The 26,614-nt window shown below is 47.7% G+C and overlaps 1 protein-coding gene across 4 annotated transcripts in view; it reads left to right on the forward strand.

The window, feature by feature from the left end:
- The first annotated feature begins 274 nt into the window (after nucleotides 1–274).
- The window catches only part of RADIL (Rap associating with DIL domain), a 71,717-nt gene continuing 45,377 nt past the window's right edge, over nucleotides 275–26,614 (forward strand). For 2 of the 4 annotated variants that reach the window (XM_075117593.1, XM_075117594.1), the window contains exons 1-3: nucleotides 275–425; nucleotides 6,170–6,276; nucleotides 13,619–14,177. In XM_075117593.1, coding sequence (XP_074973694.1) covers nucleotides 6,274–6,276; nucleotides 13,619–14,177 — 562 coding nt within the window. In that variant the 5' untranslated portion in view covers nucleotides 275–425; nucleotides 6,170–6,273. Of the gene's footprint in view, nucleotides 426–6,169; nucleotides 6,282–13,618; nucleotides 14,178–26,614 lie in introns of all 4 variants that reach the window. The other 2 variants (XM_048868001.2, XM_048868002.2) reach the window with 2 other exon arrangements.

The following is a 26,614-nucleotide window of genomic DNA, read 5'->3' on the forward strand; positions in this document are numbered from 1 at the left end:
AGGGATCAGTTACCCACCACTGCCCTGCATCCACCTCTGGCGGGGAAGGCGGCAGCTGTACAGGAGACCCGCAGGCTCGGGCTAGGAGGCTGCTCGGTGCCTGTTTTGCACCTTCCCCGCGTGGGTCTGACAGAGAGGCCGGTTCGATACCCGGGCCATGCCTAGGGCTGGGCCGGTGCCTCCGGGACCCGCCGAGCTCGCCCCGCGGCCCCCCGGCCCGTGGCGCTGAGGATCCCGAAGGTGGCGCCCTGGAGCCGCGGAGCCGCCTCCTCTCCACGGCCATCTCCGCCCCGGCTGGCGGGACGTGAGCGCTCCGGGCTCGGCGGGGCTCGGCTAGCGCCGGCTCCTGCCCTCTACAGCCGGGCTGGCCGGGGCGGGGAGCCGCGGCAGCGAAGAGGCGCCCGACGAGACCCCGGCCAGGGACGGTGAGTAACGACTTGGGGGGCGCGGAGCCTGCAGAGTGCCCCGGGCAAGGGCAGGGGCCAGCCCGGGGCAGGGGCAAGGGCGAGCCTGGGACAGGGGAGAGCCTGGGGCAGGCTGAGCTGGGGGGGACCCACTAAAGTGGCTTCAAGTTGAGGAGCCAGAGACCGAAAAAGGGGGGCGAGGGAGACAGCAGACCCCCCCGGGGGGCTGGCAGCAGGGCTCCCCTAGGGCTGGGGGCAAGCAGCCAGCGAGAGGCAGACAGACAGACAGACATGCGGGCACACACACGCTTGCGGGGCAGCCTGGCACACGGACCCTGGAGAGGCTGACAGGTATCGAGAGAGACGCAAACACCCGCTGAGCGAGACACCGACAAGCAGCCAGAGCGAGCCAAGGAGACACGCAGGCACTGGGAGGGGCAGCCGGACCGACAGACACAATGTGAAAGAAAGGAGCAGCCCACTGGCTTGCAGCGACCCGCCCTTCCTGAGAAGGGTCCCAGCAAACCCCCACATAGCCGGCACCGCGAGGCAGGGAGGCTGGCCTCAGAACTCTGCTAGCCCTGGGATATTTGTTTCCCTTCCCTTAGAAAGTGAAGCCAGAGAGCCAGAGTTGAGGCTTGTCTGGGTTGCCATTGGAGACCAAACCTGCCCTGCTGCCTTGCAAATAACGCCAGCCTGTAAAGAAGCAAACCTGATGGTTTGGTGGGGGAATCCTGCTGCTTTTCTACTCCCCCGCCAAACAACCCATTTCACCCACTTTCAGGGTCTCGCCCATCCCAGAATGTCTGGCTTTAGCAGGAAAATGTTTGCAATACAATTGCCCCCCCCCCCCCCCAGCAATTTCTGTCGGAGTTTAAGTAACTTCAGTAAATCATGAAGAAAATGCAGGGGAGTTAGTCAGTTGCTCTGGGATTGCCTACTTCCAGCGCTGTGCAGGATCAGTTCATAATTTTTCCAGTGATAATTAAGAACTCCTCATTAGACAGTCCACTGAGCGTGAAAGCGAGCAGAAAGCAAACACACACACTTTAAGATCCAGTTCTTGCATACAGTACACAGGGTTGTCATTTGTACATGGGCATTACTGCAGGGACAGTATGCATATGGGCCTGAGCAAAACTCCTTTTTAAAAGATTCATATTAAGACCCCTATTGACTTCAGCCGGAGTAGAACATGCTCTGCAATTTGTAGGATCAGGCCCCTGATTTTTATCATCTGTTCAAGTAGTGCCCTGGCTGTAGGTAGCAGTTGACAAACTTGTAGTAAGATGTGGGCAAGGAACCATCATTTTGTTCTGTGGTTTTACAGCGCCTAGCACAGTGAGGCAGTTGCCCATGCCTTGGATGCCTAGGTGCTGCTGAAATATAAATTAATAATAATAGTAATAATTAATAATGCTTTGAGGAGTTTAATGCCCAATCCAACTTTGGCTGAAGTCGGTGGCAAGACTCCTGTTCACTTCACTGGGAGTTGGATCAGGCCCTAAATATGACAGATGCAAAACAACTGATTAACTATCAGTCTCTAAATGACAGACTTGATAGTAACACCCTGGAGAGAGGAGGGGGCTGCTTTCCTCACTACAGAGGCATTTGCAGAGGTGTCCCTGCAGTCCCTGTGCACGGAATCTGAACTCTTCCAGTTAGGTACTGGCAGCTGAGTCTCAAACCTGTGAGTCTTCCTGTTTTCTCTTCAAGTCTTTATTGCCATACTAAATGTTCCCTTATTCTGAATAAGCAAAAGAATTTTCCATCTGACATCTGATTGGAGAAACAACCAACTAGTCCAACCTTTCTTATTTGACTCAGCTTACCCACTTGCCACCATAGGCTCAAAATCTCTCACCCTACCGGAAGTTAATTACAGAGTCAGTTTGAGTGATGATTTTTATTTTCTTTAATTTCACTCCCATCCCTATTATACAGGCTGAAGGTGAGGCCAGGGGACACCTCACCAAAGCAAATGGTCTGCCTAAGCTCACTTTACATTGGGCTTGGATCTGTAGAGGGTCAGGATTTAATAGTCAAGGGATGTAAGTCTAAATCTCTGGGTCCACAATCTTCTCATTTCCTTTCCTTTGGAGTTATAATTTGTTCCACATTGTAGTGTTGGAGCCAGCCCTCAATCCGCCCACAGTGTCTGTGCTGCTCTCTGCCTGAGGCTGCGACTCTGGTTTCCATTTAAGAAAGGAAATTCTGCAAATAGGGACCTGAGATAAATAGCCTCACTGGTTGTATTTCTTGGACAATTAAATCTGAAATAAGCAGCACACATGCATGTGCAATAGGCCAGCACAGCCACCTTCGCATTGTTGTGTGTAACCTGCATGCTCTGGGATAAACACGGGGGAAATTCAAGAAGGCTGGAAGAGTGCTAATATTGTGCCAATATTCAAAAAGGGCAAGCGGAATGACCCAGGTAACTGTAGGCTGATCAGTTGGACATCAGACCCAGGCAAAATAATGGAAAAGCTGATACGGGTTCAGTTGATAAAGAATTAAATGATAGGAATATAATTAATGCCAGTCAACATTGTTTCATGGAAGATAGATCTTGTCAAATAAACCTTCATTCTTTGAGGAGATGACAAGTTTGGTTGATAAAGATAACTGCATAGATATAATATACGTACATTTTTGTAAGGCATTTGACTTAGTACTGCACAACATACTGAGAAACAAATTAGCACTCTATAGCGTCAATAAAGCACACATTAAATGGATTAAGAACTGGCTAACTGACAGCTTTTGAAAAGTAGTTGTCAGGAGGGGATCATCATTGTATTTCTAGAGGGGTTTTGCAGCCCCTTCAGTACAGTACTAGGCTTGATGCTAGCCAGTACTTGCATCAGTGATCTGGAAATAAATATAAAATCACGGCTTATAAAATTTGCAACTAAGACAAAGATTGGCAAAGAGAAATGACCAGGCAGGCCTACAGAACAATCTGGATTGCTTGGTAAACTGGGCCCATTCAAGTAAAGTATGTTTTAATATAGCCAAATGCAGAGTTATACTTGTAGGAACAAGGAAGGCGGGCAATACCTCCAGAATGGGAGACTGTAGTCTGGAAGGCAGTGACTCTGAAAAGGGTTTAGGGGTCTGTAGACAGGCAACTGAGGGTGAACTCTCTGCGATGCTGTGGCACAAATGGTTAATGCGATCCTTGGATGTATAAATGGGAGTAGTGAGTAGAAGTCAGGAGTGGGTTTTAACTCTGTACACAGCCTTGGTGAGACCAGTACTGGAATACTGTGTACAGTTCTGGTGTTGCGTTTTAAAAAGGGTGTTGAAAAATTGGAGCGAATGCAGGGGAAAAAACCACAAAAATGATTCGGAAGCTGAAGAAAATGCTTTACGGTGAGAGACTGGAAGAGCTCAATCTGGTCATTTTGTCAAAAAGAAGGTTGAAAGATGACTTGATTGCAGTGTACATGTACCTTCTTGGGAAGAAAATACGGGATACGAAAGAGTTCTTTATTCAAATAGAAGAAGGCATAACAAGAAAAGGTTCATAACAAGAACCAATGACTGAAGCTGAAGCTAGACAAATTCAAAGAGGAAATAAGGCACACATTTTTAGCAGTGGGGGATGATAAGCCATTGGAATAAGCTACCAAGGGAAGTCAGGGATTCCCATCTCTGATGTCTTCAGATTACGAATGGCTGCATTTCTAGAAGATGGGCTTTACCCAAACATGAGTTACTGGGCTGTGTACAGGGGTAACTGGGTCAAATCTAATAGCCTGTGAGATACAGGAGGTCAGACCCGATGATTTAGTGGCCCCTTCTGGCCTTAAACTCTGTGAACCTATGACAAAGATTATTTCTCGGCACTGACTACCTCTTTCTAAGGCCAGGTCTCCACTACAGACTTATAGTGGTATAACTACGTCGTTCAGGGGTGTGAAAAACCCACACCCCTGAGTGACGTACTTATACTGACCTAACCCCCAGTGTAGACAGGGCTTCTCCTGTCACCACAGCTATTGCCTCTCGTGGAGGTGGACTGACTACGCTGACGGGAAGAGCTCTCCCATCGGCGTAGAAGCTTAAGTGCTACAGCGGTGCAGCTGCACCACTGATGTACCGGTTTCAGTGTAGACCCGCCCTAAGACACATTGACCAGGTCAGAAGCTGCTGCTTCAACAGGGGTCTCTTTTCAGTTCTGTTTTTCAGTTTGTCATGTTTTAACAAGTATGGGAAAGCAGAGGGCTGGCTATGAATGCCTGGCCTGCCCTCCTTCATATAGAAAGACACGGCAAAATAGAACAAGCCGAGGACGAAAATCTTTGAGTGGGTTAAAAATATGTAGCGCTCCCCAGGGGGAATTCCAGGGGCGACTTGCTTTTCTCTGGGCAGGGTAGCACCTTTGATGGACTATTGGGCTGATCTGTTAGCGAGACCCACTAGCATATTTGACTCTCTCTACCTGTTGAGCCTGGCATGTTTTTTTACAGGCTAAAAGGGGAAGAGCTGAAGGAAATGTGTTCCTTCCTGACCCTGCACTCTCTGGAAGTCTTTTCCCAACTTTGTCCCCTTATGATCTTGGAGTAGTGCTGCTGGGATTTTGAATGAGCTGCTAGCCCTGGTGTAGCGGTCTGTGATCCCAAGAGGTGATAGCATCCCTTGTAATTCATCTAAGAATGTGTCCACAGACCTGTTTCTCTCCGGTATTGCTCAGGCTCCTGTCATCACAGTATCTAAGCAATAGCCACCAACTAAAGATAGCAGTGAGCCTGCGGAAAGAGGGCTCTGTGCTCGCTGTCTCCCCTCATTCTCTTTTTCTCACCTTCCCTTCCTTCCTCTCCTATAATGCTTCCTTCTTGCCTTGCCTTTCTCTCCCCCTTCCTCACCCTCTGTGCCTTTGGGGTAGACTCTGCTAACTGGACAAGGCTTTGTTAGAGAAGTCAGTCTTACATTTAGACTTGAACGTGATCGGGCTCTGTCTCAATCTAACTTACCCTGCTAAGGAGATCACACTGCTGAGAAAGGCCTTGGTATCAGACTCTCAGCCAATCCAGCTGCAGCACCCTTGTCGAGTGTAGTTGTCCCGGTGGGTCATGGCTGGACAAGCAAGTGTACAGCCATATCAGTCGCCAGCTCACCATCTACCTGTCAGCTCATGGGCCACCTTCATCTGCAGGTTTAGCCCATGGAGACTACAGGCCCCAGCATGCCATGCTCTGGCTACTTGGATCAAGATGGAGAAGAGTAGCTGGATACTAAATATGAGGGCACCTGTGAGTAGTACTGTAGAGAGGTACTTTAGCCCCTGCGCCAAAGATGAAAGAACAGCTCCACCGGGGGTGCTATTATATCCACAAGCTGCTGATATATTTCAGGTTTCAGAGTAGCAGCCGTGTTAGTCTGTATTCGCAAAAAGAAAAGGAGGACATTGGCACCTTAGAGACTAACCAATTTATTTGAGCATAAGCTTTCGTGAGCTACAGCTCCCTTCATTGGATGCATACTGCATACTTCCACAGTATGCATCCGATGAAGGGAGCTGTAGCTCACGAAAGCTTATGCTCAAATAAATTTGTTAGTCTCTAAGGTGCCACTAGTACTCCTTTTCTTTTTGATATATTTCGGTAGAGCAGTCCTGTGTCTCTTATATACACATAAGCCATCACATCACACTACCGCCGGAGGACTAGAGGATATAATTGAATGGCTCTTGCAGATTTTTGTAACTGGGGTGAAAGCAAAATGATGTTCTCTATTTTCCTGTCCTGTTTCAGAAGTGGGAGGAACAAGTTTCTGTGAAAATGAATAATGCAGGGGAAGCTGCAGGGTTTGCTATGAAGAGGAGAATAAGTGACTGAAAGAAAGCGATGTGAAAAGAATGGTAAGGTAAGTAAAGGTCTTTAAATAGGCACCAGGAGACACTTAGCTGGAACATTTGGGACAGGCTGCTAATGTTTAAAGTTACTGAGTGCTGATACAATGGGGGAGTAGGGATGCCACTCTGCCATAGGAAACTGTTCTTATGACTGCTTTTGGTACTAACAAAAACGAGGAGTCCTTGTGGCACCTTAGAGACTAACAAATTTATTTGGGCATAAGCTTTCGTGGGCTAGAACCCACTTCATTGGATGCCTGAAGTGAAAATACAGGAACAGATATAAATACGTAACGGGAGCTGCCCAGCTGATTTTGGGATATTGAAATTATACCCCAACAAGCCTAAGTGACTATTAGATTTTGTGGTGTTTTATTTACAACACTATTGACCTGCTAATGATACATTGCAGTGCAGTGCTCAGATGGGAGGACATGTGTTGACCACATGAACATCAAATTAATTTGTTATGATCATTACCAAAACAGTTCAGAATAAATAATGGCATCATGGCAAGATGAATAGCCATCGTTGGTGTGGCTGGTCTGTGTGTTCCATGACATGCGAAGAGATGCCTAGATAGTTGATACAGATTCCTCTGAGAGGAAAAAACAAACCTCTGGCTGATTCCTTTATAGTTTTCAACAGTAAATGCCCCCCCAAAAATCTTGCTTTCTACTTTTGCATATGGCAAACGTTTGAAATGTCTGGAGCTGCCTACCTCTGCTGCAAGTTTTTTGTCCTCAAACACTGCATGTTTAATAATAGCATAACAGTGGAACTGTACTGTAAGCACCAAGGAGATTTTGGGGATTTAGGTGCATGAGGTATTTAGGTGCACAAGTCCTAGTGACCCTCCATAAGGCTTGTGTGCCTAAATTGTTTAGGTGGTTTTGAACATTCTCCCCCCCACCCCCCCAATGACTCGGTAGACCTGGAGTTACTTTGTCACAGGTAATATGAGCTGAGGTGATCTTAGCTGAAACCTAGCCCCAGTGTTTGTTCTACTCCAAAGCTTATGCTGTAATAAATTGGTTAGTCTCTAAGGTGCCACAAGTACTCCTGTTCTTTTTACGGATACAGACTAACACGGCTGCTACTCTGAAACCTACTCCTCTCTGTTTAGTTTCTTATAAGATGCCCATGAGCATAGAGGTCTGGAAAGAGCATGTTTCATTATCACTCTATGTTGTCCCTTAGGCTCTCGGATGGACACAAGACCATATCTTATTTTGTATTTTGCAAAAAGCCATGATTTCTGGATGGGCTGAGCACCCGTCACTCCCTTTAAAGTCAGTAAGTTCTCTGAGTTTTCAGCACATTGCAAACTGGAGCCTTTCCTGAACTACACGCACAACAGTGAAATGACCATGCTTGGAGCCTCTTTGTATGGATGAAACACATTTTGCTCTGAAGTTTTGGGCCTCTGGAACTAGAGAAGCTGAGTTTGCGTAGGGCGTTCTACAGAAAGAACACAAAAGTTGCTGCGTTCTAAACAATGTAGTTAACATTCAGATGGGCACTTTAAAAAGTACAGCTGGTTTTAGCTGCCCACGTTTGGGGCTTGAAGGAATTGGTTTCTGCAGCTGGAAGTGTCACAAAGTTGTATAGGTGCTGAAGGGAGTTTTGCACTGATGAGATTAGCTGGGAAAATATTCAGCTATCTGGATGCTCTAAATGATTCTTACATAAAAGTTATTTTCTCTCTCTCTCGCTCATCTGTCAGTGGAGTCTTTCGGGCAGACTCCTAGGGCTGGTCTACACTAGAAAGTTAGGTCTATCTAGCTACGTCGCTCAGGGGTGTGAAAAATTCACACCCATCAGAGATAGAATCATAGAATATCAGGGTTGGAAGGGACCTCAGGAGGTCATCTAGTCCAACCCCTGCTCAAAAGCAGGACCAATCCCCAATTAAATCATCCCAGCCAGGGCTTTGTTGATTTAATTAAGATGTAGTTAAGCTGACCTAAGCCCCAGTGTTGACACCATTAGGTCGACGGAAGAATTCTTCTGTCGATTATGTACTGCCTCTCAGGGAGGTGGATTTACTACAGCGACAGAAGAGGGTCTACACTGTGTGTGCTAGAGTGGTGCAGCTACGCCGAGCTGCATCAATTTTTCTTCTGTCCTTTTCCAGAATCCCTTTGCCATGCTCCAGCAATCCATTGCTAGTGAGGGCTGATTGGACCTTCCTAGGTAGAGTTGGGCAAGGAACAATTTTCCCATCCCGCAAGGGTTTTTGACGTTTAAAGATTTTTTCTGTCCCATAACGGAATGAAAAGTCAAAATCTCAAAGTTTTGTGAACCAATAATAATAATAATAATAATAATAAAATTGCAGTTTGGTCAGTCAAAATGTTTTGTTTTGATTTTGACCATTTAAAAAACATGTTTAACCTTTTCGGTATAAATTGAAATTTCAAAATGAAAAGTCATTTCAAGTAGATACATTGAAACTTTTTTATAATGCCCAAATGGGATGTTTTGACAGTTTTGAAACTTTCTTCAAATAATGTTCAAACTGGGAGATTTATCGTAACCAGCCCCTTTCCTGCAAATGGTTTCAATGAATCAACACTTCCCAATGAGAACAAATTTTGTTGGAAAATTACGGACCCTCTCTGATCCTAAGGGCTTGTGAAAGTTGGTCCTCAATCAGCCAGGTAGGGTCACTTTTGAATGACCCAAGACTTACTCTCCTCGTGGCTTGAGCCCATAGCTACAGCAATGCTCCTGAGAAATGTTATTTTAGTGAATGCCAAACTTGGGTTTTAAATCAGAGCTGACGGTCACGTTCTAAATCGAGGGAAGAAGAACGGTCTTGTGGATTATTATTATTTAACATTTCTATGGCACTACATGACAATTCATGAGTTCTGGGTTCTAATCCCATCTCTGCCACAGACTTCCTGTGCCTCAGTTTTCCCATTTGTGAGATGGAGGAAAATAGTATTTCCCTACCTCAAAGGGATATAGGAAGAATAAATTCATTAATATTTGACAGGTTTCAGAGTAGCAGCTGTGTTAGTCTGTTACCCGCAAAAAAGAAAAGGACTTGTGGCACCTTAGAGACTAATAAATTTATTTGAGTATAAGCTTTTGTGAGCTACAGCTCACTTCATCGGATGCATTCAGTGGAAAATACAGTTTGTATCCGATGAAGTGAGCTGTAGCTCATGAAAGTTTATGCTCAAATAAATTTGTTAGTCTCTAAGGTGCCACAAGTACTCCTATTAATACTTGAGGTGCTTAGATGTTATGATGAGCCTCATAGATAAATCAATACAAATCATAAAATACAGCAAACCGAGCCCCAGAGATTATATGTATATTTTTCAAGCTAAATACTGCATCCGTTTTAACTGACAAGGCACTGCAGTTAAACTCCCGAGGCCGGCCCGGGCTAGCTGACTGGGCTCGGGCTGCGGGGCTGTTAAATTGCAATGTAGGTGTTCAGGCGCGGGCTGTAGGGTCCCGGAGCCCGGGCTCCAGCCTGAGCCTGAATGTCTGCACCACAGGGTTACAGCCCCGCACCCCAGAAGTCTGAGTCAGCTGACACAGGCCGGCCCTGGGTGTTTAACTGCCGCCTTGACATACCCTGACTGTCTCTCTGTCCTATTTCCTCATCTGTTAAATGCGGATGATAAAACTTCCTTTCCCCAACCCTCTCTCTGCCTTGTGTATGTAGACTGTAAACTCTGAGGCAGGCGCTGTCCTTTTCTCTATATCTGTTCAGTGCCTAGCACGATGGGGCCTGATTTGGGGGCTGCTGTAATCATGCATTTAGGCCACAAATCCATCTGGGTTCACACCAGACCTGGAGCTGAGTGTGTGTTTGTGTGTGTGTGTAGTGGGGGATTCACCCCTTTCTAATGCTCTGCTGCCCTCATTCCTATGGAGAACTCTCCCTCCCTGCAATGGACCAATCCCATCGCTCAGTGCTTTGGGACTGACTCACTTTTTTTGTTTGACCACCTGTCAGGTTTTGCCATTATTAATTGCCTGCCTGAGGGAGAGACCTTTCAGGGAGCCTGTTGCTCTTGGCTGCTGCTGCTACTCCAGCAGGGAAAGTCACCTCTCTGCCTTGGAGCAGGAGGGGAAAGGGAAAGAGTTTTTTCCCCTTTCTGTTTCTTGCTTTGTTTCTTTCTGAGCCAAATCACTGCAAAGGTAAATGCTATTACAGATTCAGGGGAGACTGTCGGACTCAGGATTGGAAATAAGATATTACCCCGGAGCAGAAAGCATGGTCCTGTGCTCATAGCTGCAGACTGGAAGTCACCAGTTCTGTGTTAGAGCCACTGACCTTGCACAAATTATGTAATCTTTCTGTGCCTCAATTGCCTCATCCACTTCACCCCAGGAAGGGATGGGGAGGGGCCAAGTCGCCTGTGAGTTAATGGGGAAAGGGGTCTGCCTCTCTGCCTCCTTTTGCCCTGGGTGCCCAGATGGCCCTTATAAGGGGCAGTGATGTGATGTGAGCAGTATGTGGAAGGTGATAAGGGAGGACAGGGCATGAGAAGGAGCATCAGTAAGGCTGTCTGGGAGCAGGGGAAGGGGGTCACACTGCGGCTAGAGCTGGATGGGATATGTGTATGTGTGCAGACTGAATGGGAGAAGTCAGAAAGATTATACCTTGGAGAAGTTCCCACTGCTCACAAAAAACAATAAGATCAGAAGGTGACCTCTTCCATTAGCAGCAGGGGCGCTTTCCCATCCTGGGCTGGAAGGTGGTTTGGAGTCTGTCCAGTGCCGATGGACAATCTTTCTGATAACGTGCGCGCTCTTCTTGGATACTGTAAAGACCTGACAGAAATAGCATCATCTACGGCAGGCAAAGTGGCCCTGTAGATCGGGCACATGTCTCAGTCTCATTCCTACTCTGCTGCTGATTTACTATATGAAATTAGGTAAGTCCCCTGGCCTCTCTTTGCCTCTATTACAACAGTGGTTCTCAACCAGGGGTACACATACTTCTGGGGGTACGTGGAGGTCTTCCAGGGGGTGCACCAACTCATCTAGATATAGCCCTAGTTTTACAACAGGCTCCATTAAAAGCACTAGCGAAGTCATACGGACTAAAATTTCATACGGACAACGGCTTGTTTAAACTGCTCTATGTACTGTACACGGAAATGTAAGTACAATATTTATATTCCAATTGATTTATTTTATAATTATATGGTAAAAATGCAATTTTTCAGCAATTTTTCAGTAATAATGAGCTGTGACACTTCTGTATTTTTATGTCTGGTTTTGTAAGCAAGTAGTTTTTAAGTGAGGTGAAACTTGGCGTACACAGGACAAACCAGACTCCTGAAAGGGGTACAGTGGTCTGGAAAGGTTGAGAGCCACTATAGTACAGTATTAATAAAAGAGGAATAATGCGGCCTCTCCATCTTTGTAAAGTGCTCTGAGATCTGTGGAGGAGATGTGTTCTGTATAGGTGCTAACTGTGGTTGATGATGATGATTGATGTCTGCCTCCGAGGGAGGGTTACGAGATCCTTGAATGGAAAGCGCTCCAAGAGTGCAAAGTAGTAGTGATAATATAACATAGCAGTGCTAATTGTCTATATAGAACCTTTTGCCTGTAGGCTGCCATTTCACGCCCAGCCCAGGATACTAGTAACAACCTCGCTTAGTCGCTATCTGATGTCTGCTCAGTGTCTGCAGCAAAATGAGCTTCATGGCCTCATGCCTCAAGTGGCCACATTAAAGCCATATGGCCATCACAGCTGGCCCTGCTTGACGATGTTGTTGACAGCCTCAGCAGAGGCCAGGGACTGAATGGGGGATGTAGACTTAGGTGGTACCTCTCTCTTAGGTTTGATGCACAGTAGTAGGGTGGAGGAAGCTTGCCCTGGTACTGTCTGTGCTGTACCTGTTTTGGGATAAAGAGAAGCCTGCGGTTTCCAGGGTTGTCAGCCCGGCACCTTTCTCCAGCAGTAATGTCACACGCTGTTATCGCAGAGTGTAGGTCAAGTAGGAGGAGTGTGGAGACAAATAAAACTCCAAGTTCTGCCCTGTGTCCAGTGGAACAAATGCTCCTTCCATGCTTGCCCTTGATACAATCGCTCTTGGCATCATCAAGCTATTTAGCTACAAAGTGTTGTTGGGACTTTTATTGAAATCTCTTAAACCTAGGAAAGCATGTGTCCAGCAGTAACTCACATACTCACAGTTGCAATTGTGTGTCCATTCACGCATCAGGATTGTCACACTGTGCCTTGGTAGGAATGATCATGTTATAAATCAGCTGTTGGTTTAAAGTTGATAATTTATATAACAATATGTACCCAGATTTTTAAAGAATCGTCTATGTGAATGGGTGAGATGTTCTTGGAGGGGAAAAATTCACATCACAGGCCTACCAGAGACTGATCCTAATTTGTCCACCTACTGTAGGGTGATTCATAAAGTTAGAATCAGCACCTTAGGATATTTCTAGCTATGCTTAGCCTTGGTGTAGATGCATAAGATGCTTTTCTCTTGCCAGATGTCTCTTGCCAGATCTCACTCGAGTCCTAATGTGATTTTAAAATATAAATCTTTTATTTAAAAGTAGAGCTGCAAAATCTAAACTGAAATGTAGGGAAGCCCAGAAAATCTGTGCCAAATTCCCCCACTAACTGGCTATGACAGGCATTCAGCAAAGAAATTTTCCTGTGAGGTGTCACCCAGTCTGCCACACATCACATTACCCCTTAAATATTACCCAGATACACATCTCGCAATGATTATGAGTATCGATAAATTAAAAGTTTTCACACATGCTACCCTTCATGGATAAATACCATGAAAGTGGTGTATTATGTGTAGTGAGTTTGTCAGGACTAAAGCAGGAGTTGGTTGTGAAGAACAGTAAACCCTTTGCCAATTGGCACCAATGAGCTTCTGTGTCACAATCTCCCCTTGTGTTCTAAGTGTAACGCAACTGCTGGGCTCTGCTTTTCTCTCGCCCTGAGAACATCTGCAGGGAAGCGTGCGCTTGGCTAGCCAGGAGAGACATCCATTGGTCTATAAACCAAGGATGCTTGGTATAGCTCCAGATCAAATTCCTAGGGAAAATTCATCTTGGGTAATTCCACTGATTTCAGGGGTGAGGGATAAATTTGGCTCCTGCTGTCCTGTGTCACACGTGTAAACTCACAGCATCAGTCCTGCACTCTTCTTGCCATTCCAGAGATGACCGCATGTCCCCTCTGGGCCACAGTCCAGGCATGGGATCTTGGAGTCACTTCTGCTCCAGTTTGTTTGAAGGTTTCTGCTCATATGCTTGCTATTATCTCTGTTTCCCCTCAGGGCTTTAAAATGCTGATTTGCCTTTTTTGTTTCTGTTCACTCTGCAGCTGTGTCCCATGACGACCTCACCCGCTATGTTCTACGGATCTTCGTCCGCCATGTCCTCACCTTCCAAAAACAAGCTTAAGCGTCAGAGCCGGATATTCTCTCAGGTCTTGTACCGGACGCTGAGCCACAAAGACCGCAGCTCGGTGTCGGCTTTCCCCCTTGCAAGCAGCGATGACCCAGCTGAACTTTCCACTCAGGTTTCAGCCCCTGGGGTCCTGAAGATATTTGGGGGCAACATCTGTGCGGGCACCAACTACAAGAGTGTCCTTGCCACGGGGAGCTCAAGTGCGCGGGAGCTGGTGAAGGAGGCATTGGAGCGCTATGGGCTGAGCAAGGTGGACGCTGGCCTCTATGTGCTGTGTGATGTCATTGGGATGTTCAGCGGCTCTGAGAAGCAGTGGCAAACGGAAGGGTTGCGAGTCCTCGGTGATAATGAGAAGCCCCTTCTGATTCAGGACCTATGGAAGCCCAAGGAAGGGTTCTCCCGGCGTCTGGAGCTACGGAAGAGATCTGAGGTGGAGGAGCTGGCCGCGAGGGACGTAGACACGATCACGGCAGGTAAGAGCTGCATATAGGTGCTTAACTGAGCAAGGGCCATGGGGCGAGCTCTCGGCTCTTAATGTGGAGGAGTTGCCCCTGCCTTGTGCCAGACTAGTGATGGCGATATAGCCTGTAGTGGGCACTGAATCTCATGTTTTAGACAGCGAGTGCAGATCCTTAGCTGATATAAACAGGCCTAGCTCTGTTATCCTCAGCTGGTGTAAATGGGCGCGGCGGCATTAGCATTAATCCATTTTATTACTTCCCACCCCCCTTTTTCTTCACATCAGTGGAGCTATGACAATTTACAGCAGCTGAGGATCTGGCCCTGGGAGCATTGTAGATCTTTCCTGAGCTGGCGATAGTTTATATTTATTGTAATGTGATATTGTGTCTCTGCCCAGAAACAGTCGCAATCTGGTGCACTCTGGGCTTTGTCAAAGGGCCTTACAGAGGTGCCAGTTCAGGTGCCCATCCCCGTGGGGGCCCAGAAGGCCTGATAGGTAGAGGAATCAGTAAATTTCCACTGTCCAAGAGGGCAGGCTATCAGTTTTAGGGATTCCGCTCCTTCCTGGGGACCCAGAGCTGTGTTCCGCAAGCTTCCTCTGCAATACCATGCAAGGGGAGTGCTGATGGGGGGACATGACCAGTGGATCCACGACTAAGGGGAATCAGTGTAGGGCGTAGGCACAGCTGCCATAGAGCCAGCTGTAGCCTGGAGGCTACAGTAACAGCCATAGGAGCAAGGGGGACCCTGTCCTATGCTGAGGATTCTCTTAGGCTTGGCATAGGGCCTAGGATTTGACCCAGAGGAACTGAACTCATTAGCATATTAGGAAAAACTTTCTAACTTTAAGGATAGTTAAACACTGGAACAGGTATTGTGGAAGGCTGTAGAATCCGTGTTTTGGAGGTATTAAGAAAAGGTTAGACAAACTCCTGTCAGGGATGGTTGAGGTATACTTAATCTTGCCTCGGCATGGGGGCCTGAACTCTTGAGATCCCTTCCAGCCCTATGTCTCTATGATTCTATGGCAATGCTGAATCTTAATGCTGAATCTCGCCTTTAATTGTATGTCAGCATTTTAGACTGTGCTTGTTTTCTGTCCCTCCGATCATAGTTAAATTAAATTATGATGCCATTTGGGAGCCTGCAGACTGTTTTGCTATTGGCTGAGTTCCCTGCCTCCCCTCTCCTCCATTCCCAAATAGGCTTTATGTTTATCAAGGGAAAAGCCTGAACCTGCAAGTTGAGCACTTAGCTGATTTCATTACAGTTCCAGCAGGACTTATCCAATGGCGGGAGATCCTTAGCAAATTTTAGGAGCAATCAAATGAAATAAAGAGATAATGAGAGAAAACCAATGTGGGCCAAAACATACTCTGCATTATTGCCTATGGGTGGAAAGTGTAGATTAATTGTGAATCAGTGGGTCTGTAAAAGACCCAAGTGCAATGTAATGAAGCTCTGCTTTCCCTTACTGAATTAACACCCGCTGCTGGGGGATTAAAATCAAACTCGTCCTGTAATACATTGGATCACTGGAGTGTCCGAGCACCTGACCTCAGGTCATCAGAGATTGCTCTGACTAGGAGATACAGGATGGACTCTAATGCTTGGTTGGTATCTTCTCTGTCTGCAGTTCTCACAGCTCTTTTGCAGAGGAGATATGATATAGCTTCCTGTTAGTGTCACAGTTACCCCAGCAGGATATTATGTTATGGGGAGAGGTGCTAAGGAGAGGGTTAATGGTGCGTCCAAACACAGTCCTATTAGCCTGGGGTTCAGTGTACACGTATGCAAGCTGACTGAACTGAGTGAGGTGGCAGAGATGTAATTGGAAGCAGAACTGGGCATAGTATGTGCTGGTAGCTCTTCATTGTACCTATAGGAATCCACAATAGTTTGGTCTGGGTACAGAAGCACAGTTGGATGGACTTCCAGGCTTGGTGTTCTGTGAGGTTTCTATCCAAGCCCATTTTTGTTTTTAAAAAATGAAGAGGTGGCTATCAGAAGAGAGTGGCAGTTATATCAGACTATTGTGAAGAATCGTGTTAGGCAGGTGGCAAAGTCCATCCCTCTTCACACGAGGCGAGAGATGATATCCTCACCACCAAGCATTGCTGCTCAGGTACCGTGGAGATGCTACAAGTACCTAGCTATATTTCCACCCTTTAATCGTAGCCGTGGGATACTACGGATGATAGCAAAATCTATAACCCAGTGGTTCTCAGCCTATTTACCATTGTGGGCTGCATATGCAGCTTTCTATGTGTTACGTGGGCCGCATCCACACAATATATATACTACCTGTATGGCCCTGAGGATATCACATAGGCTGCAGCTATGTGCTGATGGGGCCATAAGCAGCTTGTGGGCTGCAGGTTGAGAATGGCTGCTCTAACCGCTAACGGAGAAGGAATTAACAGCCTGCTGCATCCACTGCTTAAGGGAATTGGGACGCTTTCCATTGGTTTTAATTGAAGTTGGATCGGGCCCAAACTGAACGAGTAAAGGAAATTCAGAGGGAAGCAGGCAGCTGTTTGCTTCACCGTGAGGTGCAAGTGTTTCAGGACTCATTGCTCGGCTTCTGTATAGTCCTGGGAAGGCTCCCATGTTTCAGGAAACCCATAAGTGTTGGGTGGTGCTATAAATTCAGCCCTTTCCTACCAGCAGTATCCGCCATGGCAGGAGTCCATTCTCTCTGAATAGGTAGAGGCCAGTCTTTCCAGAACATTGGGATAATGTTTCTTTGGCAGTCTTTAAGCAAGTCTTAATCCATTTTATCTCCCCTTTTAAAAGTAAACAGGATAACTGAGCTGGGAAACCAAGCACACAAAAGCGAGGATACATGGCTGCCAGTGTGTCCTTGGGATGCAGCTCATTTACCATGTGCCTGTCTGCAAAGTCAAACCATACGGATGGGAGGTTTGGGGTGTCTTGTGTAACAACGATGTGAGGCATGTCTTGCAACTGGGTTCACATGGGCGGACTCCTCAGCAGATTTCGTTCTCTCCCTTCCCCATCTCCCCTAGGCTCCTCATCTGCCCCCACCCCCAGGCTCCTTGTCCCAATCTACTCTTTCCACCCCACCCGGCTTTTGTTCTCTCTGCATTTAGGTCAGGCATCTTCCTCCTCTATGCTGCCTCAGAGCCAGCAGGAGGAACATTTAGCGCAGGGGTCTCAAACTCAAATGACCACGAGGGCCACATGAGGACTAGTACATTGACCCAAGGGCCGCATCACTGACACCCACCCTGCCGCCCTGGCCCCGCCCCCCCTCCACCCCTTCCATGAGGCCCTGCCCCTGCCCGCCTCTTCCCACCCTTCCCTGCCCCCATTCCAACCCCTTCCCCAAAATCTCCACCCCAACTCCGCCCCCTTCCTGCCCTCAGGGGGTGCAGGAGGGATGTGGGGTGTGGTGGGGGCACAGGGCAGGGAGTTGAGCTGCAGGAGGTGTGCAGGGAGCTCAGGGCAGGGAGTTGGGGTGTGGGGTGCAGGAGGGGTGAGGGGTGCAGCAGGGGGTCAGGGTGTGGCAGGGGGTTGGGCCGCAGGAGGGGTTCAGGGTGTGGCAGGGGGCTCAGGGCAAAGGGTTGGGGTGCAGGAGGGGTGCGGGGTGCAGCAAGGGGCTCAGGACAGGGGGTTAGGCTGCAGGAGGGGATCGGGGGCGGGCTCTGGCCCAGCACGCACCGGGGGCAGGGCAGGCTCCCTGCCTGCCCTGCCCTGCCCCCGCACCACTCCAGGAAGCAGCCGGAACCTGGGGGAGGGGGGGCACAGGGGTCTGTGTGTTGCCCTTGCTTCCAAGCACTGCCCCCCACAGCTCCCATTGGCTGGGAACGGGAACCGCGGCCAACGGGAGCTTCGGGGGTGGTACCTGGAGGAGTGGCCAGGGAACACACAGACCCCTGTGGCCCTCCTCCCCCAGGTTCTGGACGGTTCCCGGAGAGGCGCGGGGGCAGGGCAGGCAGGGAGCCTGCCCTGTCCCCGGTGTGCGCCAGGCTGGAGCCGCTGTAGGTAAACACTGGCGGAGGGGCTGCGGGGAGCTGGCGGGCCGCAGGAAATAACCCCGTGGGCCGTGTTTTTGAGACCCCTGATCTAGCACATAGAAGAGACAGTTTCCCTGCTTTCAGTTTTGGTGCCTGGCACCACAGATGAGGCTAGGCAGCAATTGCAGGGAAAGACCTGCTCAATCCCTGAAGCCCTGGGTTTGAGCGTGCTTACTGCAGGCAGCATCTTCAGAGAATGTAGTCGCCAAACTCTGACAAGTCTCTACTGAGCACATGGAAACAGTGATTTTTTCAAAGGCTTATAACTTGACCAAGTTTGGGTGGATTATCACAGGAATAGCAAAGGGCAAATCCGTGACACCAAGGCAGTGCCCTTGCCAAATGTCAAGCCCATGCTGCAAAGCAGGAAGGTGTTAGAGCTTTTCAGTGAAACAGCTGGATGAATGATTTTAACACAGGCAAAACAATTTTTCCTTAATCTCATTCTCAGAAATGGCTGAACCATTTTTGCTGAAGCTTTCCAAAAAAGTTCAGTCTGAGGTAGACACTCAGCATAGACAATTTCAGCCCAACTGATTAGAGCTTGGCAAAGTTATAAACAATGGAAAATGGGGGCTTATGATGGCAAGTGTGCAGACATCTGAAACGGTAGATGGCGCTGCCAGCTCCACCTGTAACCATAAGTAATCATTTATTTAAAAAAAAAAAAAGCCTAATAAGTCTCACATAGATGCAGTCAATGCAGTTGGCAGTCTAGTTGAACTGAAAAGAATTGATATGGTTTTCTTTCCCAAGGTGGGCTGGTCAACTATGAAAATTGTTTGATGGTAAAACTGAGATCTTCCTTCCTCTGTTCCTGCTTGGGAACTTCAAGCCAACTGAAGTGATATCTGTACATTGAAAGAATAATGGGTTTATTTCCAGCCTTGCAAATATTATCAACTCAGAGAACTTCTTGCCAACTGGAAATCAGTAAGGGATGCCACGGCTAGGCAGACAGTGTGCTTGCATGCTTTATAACTCCAGAAACAAAACAGTGCCATGGTTCATGAACTATCTGCATTGCCTGAAGGAGCTCACAGCTTTGCTGAGGAAAACGTGAGTGAAACTGTGTCTAGATTGCACCTTAGCTTAATTATTTTTTTAAGTCATCATCAGTTCCTCACCACCAATGGTTTGTTAAAATTGCAACCCTGCAATTCCAAATCCAGGTTAAATCCCTCAGGTCATTGTCACGAGTCTGAAGGCAGCTTGGTTTGTTTCATTTTCATTGCTCCAGCCTCCAGGTTCTTCTCTTTCCTGAATCCAGGGTTAATTCCCCTCTGAGCTTCCTTCAGAGCAGAGGCAGGGCTGGGACTAGTTAAATCTTTCCCAGGAGGCTGGTATTTAGGAACAATGTCACATGAAGAGCCCAGTGCTAAATTAAAAACAATACTTATCCGCATATGTCCTGTGGTCGGTGTTGGAGTGGCATGTCAGACAGCCTGGCTTTCATCAAGGGCAGAGACAGGAGAGTAGGAGCAGTTAAAACAGACAGGGACGTATTTTTTTACCACATGGCTTCTGGTACCTGAGGTGTCTCAAGGCGCTATAGAAGGCACCATTTTGAGGGCAAACGTGATAATTATAATGCCCAGCCCGATAGGTCGTCTGTTAGAATCTGCTTTTGCTTTATTGCCAAAGGGATCATTGGTCAAAATGCCTGAGTTCTTCCTCCCAAGCCCCGTAAGGGAGCCCAGGCAAAAATTACTCTGCTTTGCTTTGTGAATGAAATCTCCCAGGTCTGTGTCCCAAGCTCAAGGCCGAGCTGTTTGCTGCTGTGTTTTCCCCATTGCCATGCCTCTTCCATGGCTACCAGTTTCTTCTTTTCCCAGAGTCCCTGGTTGCGGCTTCTCTGCGTGAGGGGGCGAGGGAGTGCTGGAGCTTGTTCCACGTCTCCTCAGGAGGCGGTGTTTGGAAGTGATGCCATGCAGAGAGAGGGGTGTGCCCAGTGTTCCCAGCGTGGAGCTAAAGGCAGACACTATTAATGTACAGTCTGTGAGGGTGGCAGGGAGTTACGGGGAGGTTGTTTGTAATGTTGCTTGGCTTATGTGAAAGATGCAAGAGAGAGTGAGAGAGAGCATGGGAACTAATGGCAAGCCATTCACAAGGCGGAAGGCGACGGGCTCATCTTCCTGCGGCTTTGGAGACCTGGGCTCAAGGCTGGAAGATCCAGGAGTAGCATTCGGCTGCTGTTTTATTTGCTCATGTCCCCTTGCCAGCCTTTGCAAAACAGCATTGAAGTCTTGGAGGAAACTCTTCCTCCTCCTCGGCATCAGGAATTGTGCTGTGACGAGATGTCTTGGTAGTAGGGGCTAGAATTTAAAGCCAAGATGCTAGAGGGGAAATAGAATGCTAGAACAAAGAGGTGTTTTTTTTTCTTGACCTACCACCTGGACTGGCCCTAATTCTCTGAGTCGCTAGAGGTCTCCCATGGCGTCAGACGAATGGACTAATGATACAGCAGTTGGTGGCTGTGTCTGACAGGGGACTTCCGCAGAGGTCCATCTCATTGATTTCCTCCCACTCGTGATCTATAATGATCATCCTTTCACAAGCTGAAAATGCAGTGGAGCCAACCAAATAGCTGAAATGTAGTGATGAGTGTCTTGACTCCATGAGATCTGCTGTAAAATGGCACACTTTGCTGATTATCCTGCAGGCAGGCCCTGTTTAACTGGCCAAAGCAGACCTCTTGATTTGTGTTCACAGTTGTTTTTTTGTCTCTCTACTCTCCCTCCAAGTGTCCCTAACCCACAACTGCCATATGGCTCCATCTCAGACACCTGCAATCTGGGACACTCCTGAGAAGGATCTGGAGGACGGGGCTGGGTTAGGAAATCTGGGTAGGATGGGAGTTTTGGTTCCACTTGTCCTCCTCCTTTCAAGTCGCCAAGCATTGGCCAGGAGTGGTGGATGAACTCATTTAACCCTGCTGCTGATATAGGGCCAAATTCTTTGTTGGTGTAAATTGGCACAGGTCCAGTGAAGTCCGGGGCACCACACCACACCAATTTATGCCAGCAGAGAATTTGTCCCATAACATGAGGCCTACTGGGAAGTGAGCAAGCTTCGTCTGTAACACATGCAGTCCTCTCCCATTCAGAAAACAAGGAACTCCAGCATGGGATCCGAGTGCAGCTTTCCTGCTTGCTAGTAACACAGGCTGTCTAGCTTCCTGAGCTATCCTTCTCAGTTCCTAATACCGCATCATGTTCCAGATGCGCTAAACTGCATCTGGAGATCTAGCAAGAGCCAGGCAGCAGTAGCAGCCCCACTCCTATCCCTTCACTGCCCATGCTCGTTCGGCTCCTCTACCAGTCCTGTGCATGACATTTCACGTTTGCACGAGAAAGGATTCGATAAGCTTGTGTTTTCCTTGGTGACTCACTTATTTTGCTCTAAACATACACGAGGGAGGCAGGAACCTGGGACAACATTTGTAGTTGTGACTTTTTTTTTTAACTGCTTCTACATCCTTGATGGGCCAAGATGCTCCTCCCATTCCACCTGCTTGTGACTGCCTCCTTCCCAAAAGTCATGTCCACTGTCCTCCTTGCTACTTGCTGTCTGGGCACTGTCCCTAACTGAGCACACTTTTCTCCACATGCCCATAAGAGGCTGGAACCAGAAATCCCTTGTGTATTACTTTGCATTTATCAGCATTGAATTTCAGCTGCCATTTTGTTGCCCAGTCACCCAGTTTTGTGAGATCCCTTTGTAACTTTTTACCGTCTCTTTTGGACTTAATGATCTTGAGTAGTTTTGTATCATCTGCACATTTTGCCACCTCACTGTTTACCTCTTTTTCCAGATCATTTATGAATATATTGAACAGCACTGGTCCCAGTACAGACCCCTGGGGACACCACTATTGGCCTCCATTCTGAAAACGGCTAAGACACTAGGATGTCCCATATTCATTATTTTAATGGGAAGATTTGCAGGACACCATAGTGGGAGAGCTGTGATGGTGGAAGCAGGCTTTGACCTCTGGCTGGAGGCATTTAGCATGTAAAAAAAGAATGTGTTGTGATGTTAGCGTGCTGCATGAATACCCCCTGCTGATTCATCTCTGACATTAGATTTGGAGTATCTGCTTGTGTTAGCCGTCCTTTGCCCAAGGATGAAAACCACATCACGCTGTCTTCTCTCCCGGAGAAAACAGGCTTACGGAGCGGAAGAGAAAGCTTGGGTCCCGGAATGAAGTTGTAAGGAATCATCTGTAGTTCAGGGACATGCAGCAAAGCAGACCCATGCTGAGATGCCTTCAAGGTGTATAGGTGATGATCAATAAATAGTTGGGCTGGTCTTTAAAGGATGGGAGGATGGGTTTGTGTGGACAACACATCTGCTGCCTTTGGTCACACCCTGCCATGTCACTATGTATACAGACACAAGTGTGCCCACCACACACTCCTTCCAAGGGCAGCTGGAAACTCCCCCCTGCTGAGCTGTTAGTGTGTAGAATAGGCTCTGGTCTGTGACCTAGCAGATAGCTTAAGAGTTTTATCTGTTCGGTTATCCATTATCCTAATTAGTTTATTAGCTGCTTCCCACTGTGGTGGGGGGGAGTTGTTCACCGTTCAAGCCACTAATTAGTGCCCAGGTTGTAAAGCTCTGTTTTACAACTGGGATAATGTCTTATTTTGACTTTAGCCCTCAAGTCTCCTGTCTTCTATCACTCCTTCTTTGCTAGAGACCAGCCCTAAAGGCAGCTGACTTAGCGCCTGGGAGCTGACTAACTGAGAAGGATTTAGGGAACACCAACCTAGATGCACGCAGGAACGGGGCATAGTGAGAACTGGAAACAACCGGTGGGAAATTGATTCACATTGCCATGCTTGTCTGTTTACACGTATTTGCCTTCTTGCCAACCAGCTCCATTTTCAAACCTTTCCTGAGGGTTTGCCTACCACTGACCTTACTTACTTGCACACACCTTGGGAGATTTAGGGATAAGCCTATTATATTTAAAGGGATGTTGTCAAGTCATTTTTAGGCTCAAGCTTTGATTTACCATAACATGCTATTACTGAGGAAGAATTCCCTCGGGATTCTAAATTTCTACTATGTTTTTTTAAACCCCACATTAACCCATCATTGACAAATTAAAAAAACCACCATATTTGCTGCATCCGCCGAAAACATCACTGAGTGCCCCCTGCTGTCTCGGCTGGCTGACAGACTCTGCTTCCACAACGGTTGACCTACGTGACAACAAAGTTGACTACGCTCAGCGGTGTGCGCAGGAATTTAAAAAAATCAACTGCTTTTGGAGGGGCACATTCTGTAGCCCCGAGGCCAGAGGAGCTCGCTCTCCTTGCCACAGCCCTGGGGCCGCAGGAGTTCTGTGCCCTTGCCGATTATTGGGGGGGGGGAGCCCCTGCCTGCCCCCCCGCCCCCGTACAACCTGCCTACTAAGTGAATTTGGAAACAACACCGTTATTCCAGAATAAGCATGTCCAAGTGTGAAGTGATTTCAGAATAGCTGCCCCTGAATAACTGCTTGTGCAGAAGCCCTTAAAAATAATAGAATTAAATGTCAGCTCAATCCCCTGATGGCCAACAAAGCTGAACCCCTTACAAAACGGAGCAGGTAACTCCCCACAGATCTACCCTCCATCAACCCTACTCTCTGCAGCAGCCCACTCACTGCCACACAGGGTGCCTGGAAGGCCAATACACTTGGGCAAAGCTTGATTCAAAGCTGAAGGCACTACTGCCAGCCCCTTGTCTCTCTCACATCAAGGCGAATCCAGCTGAGTGTCTCTGCTGACTGCAGCTGTTTGGCCAGAAGAGTGAGGTGGTCTCCCAGGCAGCAAGGCTCCAGGCCAGTTAGGGCGTTGTAGGTCAAGATTAACTTTAAAATTCAGTTTGGAAAGCTATAGGCAGCCGGTACCTATCATGGAGCACAGGTGTCATGCGCTACCATTGGCAAGCACAACATAATAAGCGGATGCCACATTCTGCACCAGCTTCAGCTTCTGGATTGATACGAAGTATAGACCCACAGAGAGCGTATTGCAGAAATCTAGTCTTGAGGTGACAAAGGCACAGAGTAAGGGCCGCCGCCAAGTGAAATAGTCTCTGTCTCCTGGCCTGGTACAGATCGTTCAAAAGCATTCGTGGAAGCTGCTGCTATGTGGTCGCTTAACACCGCTGGGGATCCAGCGTCGCTCCCACGTGGCGCAGAATACCCCCAGGAGGAACCATAGTTAGGTCAATGTAATTCCCAGGGTAGATGTGGCTATGTCGATGAAAGAATTCTGTCAATGTAGTTACCATTTCTTGGAGAGATGGCTTAACTACAGCGATGGAAAAACCCCTGCCATCAATGTAGAGAGCATCTACGCTACAGCGGCATAGTTGCACCACTGTAGCACAGACATAGCCTCAGGAGGGGCCAACCACCCTCAACTCCAGTTGAAGTCAGTGGGAGCCGCAAGGACTCAGCACACTTGAAAATCGGGACCTGTGTGTGCCAGTTTCCCAGCCTATAAAAGGGGATGATGCTTGTGTACTGTACCAGAGTGTTTTGAGAGAGAATAAACCAGTGCAATATTGCCAGCTCCAGACTTTCAAAACTCCTGAGTTGGGCTCCAAAAAGCCCATGAGATTTAAAACAAAATTGTAATAAATGTTAGGTTTGTTTTCTTTGCTTCTGGTTTCGGAGCCACTAAGGCACACTCGGGTTATGTTTTCAAGCTTCTCTCTGCAACCAGGAGGGCTAGAAACTCACTTTTTAAAGGAAAGTGAAGATTCTCAGGAAATCACTTGATTTCCTAGGAGCTGGGGCTTTAAATAAACCCTTAGCTGTCACAATAGCATTGCAAGTGTTGGCCGTATTGAGTGTCTGTTCAGTGCTCTGGAGATGAAGAGTGCTGCAGAAGGTTCAATGAGATCGTTAGTCCAGGTCATGATTCTTTGCACTGTCCAAAAGCCCTGATGCACACATTGGATGTCCGGGTCCCTTACAAACCCCCTAGCTCCTGAGAATCTGTGTTTTTGTGTGGTATATAAAAGCAAACTGCCAGGAGCTCCTCTGAGCCTGATGCCCTTGAGATGCCTGTCATAGCAAGGGAGTGGGGGAACAGTACCAGAGGGTTAGAAAAATAACCCAGTTATAGAAGGACTTTGTTACATTTGTTACGTTCAGGAAAAGAGCTGTGTTTATCTTTCCCTCTGTGGCTCGGGAGTTTAGAACAGAGCCTATGACAGAGGCTCTATCTAGAGTAAAAAGCAGCTTTTTCCTAGTTGATTTTGTAACACAAAGTAAACACAGAAGCTTCCTTTCCTCTAGATAAGAAAACTCTGAACATTCATGTCTCTGGTTGTGTGTGTGTGTGTGTGTGTAATCATTCAGGCAGACAGATGGTAATCTCCCCCAGGCCCCCTTTCTACAGCCTGACCCCACAAGAGCAGCCCTTGGTAGACAGAAAAGGGGCAGTTCATTTTCTCCACGGCCAAGCCCTCCAGCTTGTATCCCTAGGGAGAAGAGAAAGCCAGACTGAGGGCTGGCTCCTGCACTGCCCGGGTGCTGAGCGTTGCATGTAAAGAACAAGGTGAAAAGTGCTGCTCAGGATAGGGCGCGCAGGGGAAACACAAATCTGACACAAATGAGAGTACTGCTGCCAATCCAATCCTGGCCAATAGCAGGGATAAGGCCTAAGATGGGGAGTGCAGAACTGGTTATCTCATGTGCGGCACAGGATGCCCTGAAGGGACTAATGCAGGAAAGGAATCTGGGGCTTAATTTATCGTTGGAGGTGTAATGTCTCCCATTCTGCTCGCGGGCTAGAAAATCTTTATTGTTGCCTCACAGTGGGCTAAGAGTTGGGACTCCAGATGGCAAGACAATATCTCTCCACCACATTTCTGTACCCATGCCAGGAGAGGGCTCCCACGCTGGTTCATGCCTCAGGGAGCTGCAATCAAGTATTTTGTATGTTTTGTTTGTTGATTCTCTCCATTTGTCTAGGGAGCTGGACTTTCTAGGTGAGGATGTCCTGGCACTAGGGAAGATGGGTTCTAGTCCAGGCTCCGTCACGAGCTTCCTTGGGTAAACACGTCATCTCTTTGTGCCTGTACTTCCTCCTCTGTAAATGGGGATAATACTTACTGTTCAGGGGAGTCCTGTTTATAAAGTGCTTTGGGATCCTCATAGGGAAGGTACCATAGGAATTCAGAGTATTTTCTGTATCATAAGGCATTACATTGACGGGTGACGCCCCTGCCCTCTGCTGGATAGAATATTGCTCTTACTCACGTGTGATAATGTCGTCTTGTGTCTGCAACCTACACAGTATAAAAATCGCGAATACTGCTACACAGGATTGTATGTTTCATAGGTTCTCAATAGCTCCTTGTTCTACCCTCTTAGAAACTGGAAAATAGCATTCCTTTCT

Source organism: Caretta caretta, chromosome 10 (assembly GCF_965140235.1).
Source record: "Caretta caretta isolate rCarCar2 chromosome 10, rCarCar1.hap1, whole genome shotgun sequence".
NCBI lineage: Eukaryota > Metazoa > Chordata > Testudines > Cheloniidae > Caretta > Caretta caretta.